The following is a 6,210-nucleotide window of genomic DNA, read 5'->3' on the forward strand; positions in this document are numbered from 1 at the left end:
TCAAGTGATGAAATAAAACATTTTAACAGCTTTAAAAGGTGTGTAGAACTTGCTTTGTTCATTATGCTAGTTCTTCAGATCTTGAGTATAATAACCTGTTCCTGTTTAAAAGAATGTAATAAACATTACTACCTCTGGTTAGAGATTTTTAGATGTTTAATGAAGTCGGGACAATTAAACATATATATAAACTTTAATCCTTATAATAAATTATGAAAATATAATGCAGAGTCAGATAGTAGATCTTTTGAGGGAAAGTAGTATCTTAACCATGCTCATCTTTGGAACAGAATTGTGTTTGAAAAAAACCAAACAAAAAGCCCCCGTGGAAGATGATGATTTTCACTTCTCTTTCACAGTTGACTTACTAACACTTAAGGGGTTTTTGTTTTACAGGCTTTCCACAAGTATAAGAGAGTTGCAGAATTTTAAAGTTTTATTACAACAAACTAGGTAATGAAGGCCTTTGCACAACCCGTTTGTGAAGACCATTTACATGACTGCATTGAGCAGAGGGAACTGATCCTTACAGGACTCACATGAACTGATAAAAAGTAAAATCAAATACCAACTTGAATATTTATGTTTAAACTAGGAATGGTTATTAATTAGAAAAGATATTTATGAATGAAATATATAGTTTTTAAATGTGTAAATTATGCTGATCTGTTAATTTTTTAAGTTCTCTGCTCACAGTTCTGTTGTACTGAAACTTCATAAATTTTCTTTATTTCCTCGTATTTCTGAGACAGTTGTTTTATATGAAAACATACGTACCTCCACCCTGAATTGGCCTGTCCTGAGAGAGATGGTTCACCTCTCGCCTCTCCCCAGTACTGAGCTTCAGTATATTCTGAGAATTGGGTATGCTGATTCTGGCTGTCTAAAAGAAAAAACAAACAAACAAACAAAAACCCAAAACAAAACAAAAAACCCCCCCAAACACCAGAAGAGGAAATAAGACTCTTGTTGAGTTCTGACTTCTTACTGTAATAATGAAACTTACTTAAAAATAGGAAATTTACTGAGCAGAAAATTTTATTTCATACCGAGCTCCTTTGTGTCATGCTGATACCAACTTTTTTTTCCTTATGTGCTGCTCTTCAGAATTTCCTTTTTTCTTTAAAATAACTACCTTGTCTCTGATGCAGCACAGTTGGAAGTGACTTTTCTGCAGTCCCTTGGCTACCTGCATTTGCTTGGAGGTGGGCGTCAGGGCTGGGGACATGGTTAGTGGAGTGCTGCTAGCTGAAAAGCCTCAGTCAATCAAATTCGCATCTACCCCATTTTATTTTCTAGATTGTAATCACAAGTTCAGTTTCCAGAAATTGTCTTTTTAATGTCTAAAATGTTAAAATAGCACACTTCAATCTTTGACCCATGGAAATAGATTTGCTCTTTATGGGTTATGTTTTAGTGCTATGTTAAAAGGTCAGTGCAAAAAGAAAGAACTTGTTTTTGTAGTCACTTTTAAAAAAAGATGCTTTTTAAAATTCATAATCACACTGATATTTAATACCGCATACTCTTATCTATGCAATCCCTAACTGTATCTTCTTTAAAAGGATATTCAGCGTAAAAAAACGGGTATGTTAATAACATAACTTTCATAAAATAAGAAATTACTCATGTATCATTGTCCACAAATGTCAATGATAACTTCCCATTGTCCAAAACAGAATTCAGAAACAGCACTACTGATTAGTAGCAACCAAATATTGGTTAAAATTTAAAATGAAGTAATAATGTTTTTTAAACCAGCATGCTTCAAAGTGAAGTTAGGAGTTATGAATGTAGGAAGTGCTGGTACAGTGTAGATACATCTCTTGTTTTTAAAAAAAAGTCTTCACAAAATAAAGTGCTCTTAAACATTTTTCACCCTACCAGATATTTAGTGACCTGTTTATATAATTGATTGTAACTGTATTGGCTTCCATACTGTAGTCCTTTACAGCTGAGATTTTCTGAAAGCTGGGATACGCTCTATGTCCTTTGTTTCCGGACTAGCTTCAAATTTCTACCTGACTGGAAATGAGATAGACTATCCTGCTGACACTTGCTATTATAAAAAAATACTGTTTCTCAAGAAAGTAAACCCTCTTGAGTCAAACTGGGATAAGCTAAATGAAAGAAAAAGACCAAACCAAAACAAAATCAAATACAAACCCAACCCCACCCCACCCCCCCACTCCCCCTACCCCCCACCCAAAGTTTTGGTGATAGTTGCACAAATTGGCAATGAACTGGTATCCAGTCGGAAGTTTGTCTTTAAGGCACTAGATAATTTAACGTGGTGTTAGAGAAAGCTGATGCCAGTCTGGGGATGTTATGTTCTTACCTAGCAGCCTCTCTTGCCTGTGGGCACTCATGTCTGAGCAAGTCACCATGGGCTTCCTTGTTCTAGTTAATGGAGAACAGCAGGTGATTTCTAGGTGGATTCATTTGGCCTATTCCGAGCTCTGTATTTGCACCCTAGAGTTTATTTTTCTCCATTAAATTGAAGTGGGAATCTAGGTAACTAGCTCAGATGTGAACAGCTGTGTTTGGTAAATGAGTTACACCTCGAGTATCTAACTCTTCTGAGTAATTGTATGTATTGAAAGAGTGTGGTTTTCAGTTGGCCATTAATTCCTTGCCTTTTGGATTGACCTGCAAGGGCTAGAACCTGTAGGCTCACTTGTGTGAAAAATGCTGTATAGCTGGGTTTTATCTGTATTGTTATATATTATCGTGTCTAAAGCTTTAGGCAGAATTTTCTAGTTGAAAAAAAATTGTGTTGTCTGTGCTGCCCCAGGAAGGACCTGAGTCTCAGAATTGTTTCTTCCCTTTTCCCCCTTGCTTTGTGGGGAAAGTGAATCGCTTCCAACCTTCTTCTGGGGATGCAACTTGCTATTTTTCTTTTTTTTTCCACCTGTGCCTGGCTAAAATCTACGGACATTGAAGCAGCATCACATACTAGCATCATGTATTTGCTCATGGGACCAGTGAGAGATTCAGGCACGCAGGTCCTGGACACCTGCTCCTTGCAACCCTCATTGGCACAATGCAGGCAAGGTTAATACCATTGGGTAGAGACATAGAGAGATGGGAAGCTTTTCTTCTTTTCCTTTGTGTCATGAAAACACAGGAATGCAACTGAACAGCAAATTCTGTGTATGGGGAAGTTCTGTTGCATTTGAAGGTACATCTCGCTTGATGATCAAATATGGAAGGCGTTTCACTTCACTGTCATTGTAGAAATAGGACATAAGATTTTTCCCGTTACTAATCCAGTTGAAACAATTTTCCTGTCACCATCTTTTTTACTGTATTTGATGTACATTCTGTGACTATGCTGCCTATGAAGTTTTGCCATGTGAGTCGGATGACTTAGTTCTTTATATGTTAAATTAAATTTTAGAAATTTACAGATCCATTTTTATACTAAAGAATAAGGTTAGTTACACTGTCCATGACCTGTAAACTATTTTAAATTCCAGCTCCCTGTTGGAGATCAGCTTGTCAACATTGTCTGTCATTCATTTCAGAGTAAAAGTACATTTCCTTGTACAAATGACACAATGATTGTAATCCCAGAGGTAGTGAGAAGACAAAGACAATAGTGTTTCATTTTTCCCAAGTCATGAAGACTTACGCGAAATGGTAAAAAAGACTTGGTGCAAACTACCTAGGTAAAATGTAGGGCACTGTTGCTGAACAACTTGCTCTTCAGTGCCTGAGGAGGAAGGTGAGAATATAGATTTAAACCAGTGAAATATAGAGACTTGTGTAAGCTGGAATAACAAAAGTGTTTTCCTGCTTCAGCTGATGATTTGTGCGGTCTGTCATTGTATGTGCATGAAATACACTGTGCCACACTTTCTTGAGTTGTGTTTTGATGGTTGGGTCGCCTTTATCTCACCTTGCTTTGTGCTTTTCTGGGAAATGACCTGTAATATGTTGTAAATAATCTAGATGCTTATGTTTATAAAGTAGCAATCAGCAATTCATCACTTTACAATTCCTCCATATAGCTAGCCTATTAAAATGTAATATTTATTAAAATCAAAATCAATGTTGGAACTGCTTACTGAGATCTAAACACTTCTGAACCTTTGCTATGTTTGAATCTATAAAATGCAAATTAAAGTATTTTCTGCTATAACTTCTTTTTGTGAATGTAATTTTTGGGTTTTCATTTGAAATTTTTTTTATTTTTCATGTCATTTACCTTTCCACTACACGTGGTAGAAATTATATAATTTAAATTATTTGCATGTCAGTCATTTAAGCTTAAGATGATGAGCAGGCTTTCATTCTCACTTCAATTCCATTCAAAAGGTGAATGTAACCTGTGTATCTGTTGCCGTTTACAGTGCATTGTAGTGTGTCAGCACATCAGAAATGCATGTGGCAGAATTACGGTATGTTTCTGTATGAATATGGCCAGATTTAGCCACTGTCTAAGTCCAATTGTTTTAAGAGGCAAAAAGGCTTATTTTGAAATGAAGTTTGGTCCGTTCTGTCCCTTTCTCAGAATAGCTTGTAAAATCAATTGTGTAAATATTTTTTCTGGTTGGTTCACCCAGCAGGGCTCTTCGTGTGAAATTATTCCCCCTACAGGGTTTCCGCAGCTTTCTGTTTCATTCCATGTACGCATTTTTAACAAATTACCTTACTAAAAATTTGGTTATCAATATACACATATTTCAGCCCCAGTTTAGGGAGGTAAGTACCTGTTACACAGGTGATGATAATTATAGTGACTTCATTTAAATTTAAGATCTTGCCTTTCACACTGTGGTTTAAATCTCCTGTGTTTGAGAGTATTTAATTCATTACTATGATTGGTTATAGTCACTTGTAATTCCAGTTTTTGCATGCATACTGTGGCGTAGGGATTAAGCTTGTTTTAAGCGCAGAATTCTCATAATTAAATTTTTGCTGTGCAGCTATATCTACTGTGAAGAAAATGTAATTCCTGCAGACTTTTCTTGCACTAGGTCTTAAGGCAGTTTTGTACAAACATGATTGTAGAAATCCAAAGCGTGTAATAAAATTTCTGTTCTCCAACCCTGTGGCACCTTTGTTAAGCTCTGGCTGGTAGTTTAATTGGTGCTTTTCTTCAATGAACATTCGGAAAGAAGTGAAGAAACTAATGGAAGCCCTGCAAGGCAAACAATTTGCAGGATGCTTCTGCCAGAGGCAGGGCTTGTGCTCTGATTTTACCACAAAGGCCCCCAAAATCAAAGACCCTGTGGAAGACTTGGCATATGAGTGTGGTACTACCATGCTTTTGGCTTCCAAGCAGACCGGATCAGATCTACTCCCCATCCCTCCTTTTTTTCCTGTATATCCTCTGTGAAATGTGTACGAGAATTCTCTACTTCCTGTACTTCCTGAAGTTGAATATGAGGAAAATGTCAAGCCTGCCCACCATTTGGGGATGCTGTAGTACACCTCAAAATGAACTACTTTTATAGAAGTAAAGATTATTATAAGAAATATGTTTTTCTCCTAGGGGAATATGGATTGAATTACAGGATTTGTTTCACACGGGGAAGGAGAAAGAGACGCTGGGGGTGCAGAGTTCTTCACAGTAGAGCATACCAGTTGGTGTTGGGCACAATAAAAAGGCCAGAACTAGAGTTAGGGTTTCTGTTCACCTTAGCCTAAAAATAATTAATATTGATCTATGTGCAAATGTCACATATTAGAATGGTATTTATCCACCATTTCCACCACAAACCACCCCATTTATCCCTGAACATACAGGGCTGAAGCATGTTCTGCTAGTTATGCAGAATTTATCCTCTAGGTCCACTTGAGGGTTTTCTGCTTTACGTATTCCTGGCTCTTGTTCTATTCCGAGACTGCACTTCCTAGCTTTTAATAAATAAATAAGTACTGTTATACGTATCCATCTCCCTGACTACGTATTTGACTTACTCTTCTACATGGCATACCTAGAACTGATTGACAGAGACGATCACATAACTTTAATTTTTCAAACTTACAAATTTTCAGCCCGTTTTGCAGTTCACAATGCTCCAGCCAGAGCAGATGCCCATCTCTGCTGTTCTGAGACTGTCCCTATACCTGCCAAGAAGATACAACTTTCTTACTTTCTTAGAAGAATGTAGTGTGTTTTGAGATCATAACTATAGATGACTTCTAGCCTCCAACTGTCTTGCCACATTGAGTAAGCAGTGATGAGCCAAAGAGTAAATG

The 6,210-nt window shown here is 36.9% G+C and overlaps 1 protein-coding gene across 1 annotated transcript in view; it reads left to right on the forward strand.

The window, feature by feature from the left end:
• ERO1B (endoplasmic reticulum oxidoreductase 1 beta) overlaps window positions 1-4,144 on the forward strand; it is a 32,151-nt gene extending 28,007 nt beyond the window's left edge. The window contains exon 16 of the mRNA XM_050894112.1: window positions 397-4,144. Within this exon, the coding sequence (XP_050750069.1) occupies window positions 397-457 (61 nt within the window). The 3' untranslated portion in view covers window positions 458-4,144. The remainder of the gene's footprint in view (window positions 1-396) is intronic.
• The last annotated feature ends 2,066 nt before the right edge of the window (window positions 4,145-6,210 follow it).

The sequence above is a fragment of the Gymnogyps californianus genome, chromosome 3, assembly GCF_018139145.2.
Source record: "Gymnogyps californianus isolate 813 chromosome 3, ASM1813914v2, whole genome shotgun sequence".
In the NCBI taxonomy this organism is placed as follows: Eukaryota; Metazoa; Chordata; class Aves; order Accipitriformes; family Cathartidae; genus Gymnogyps; species Gymnogyps californianus.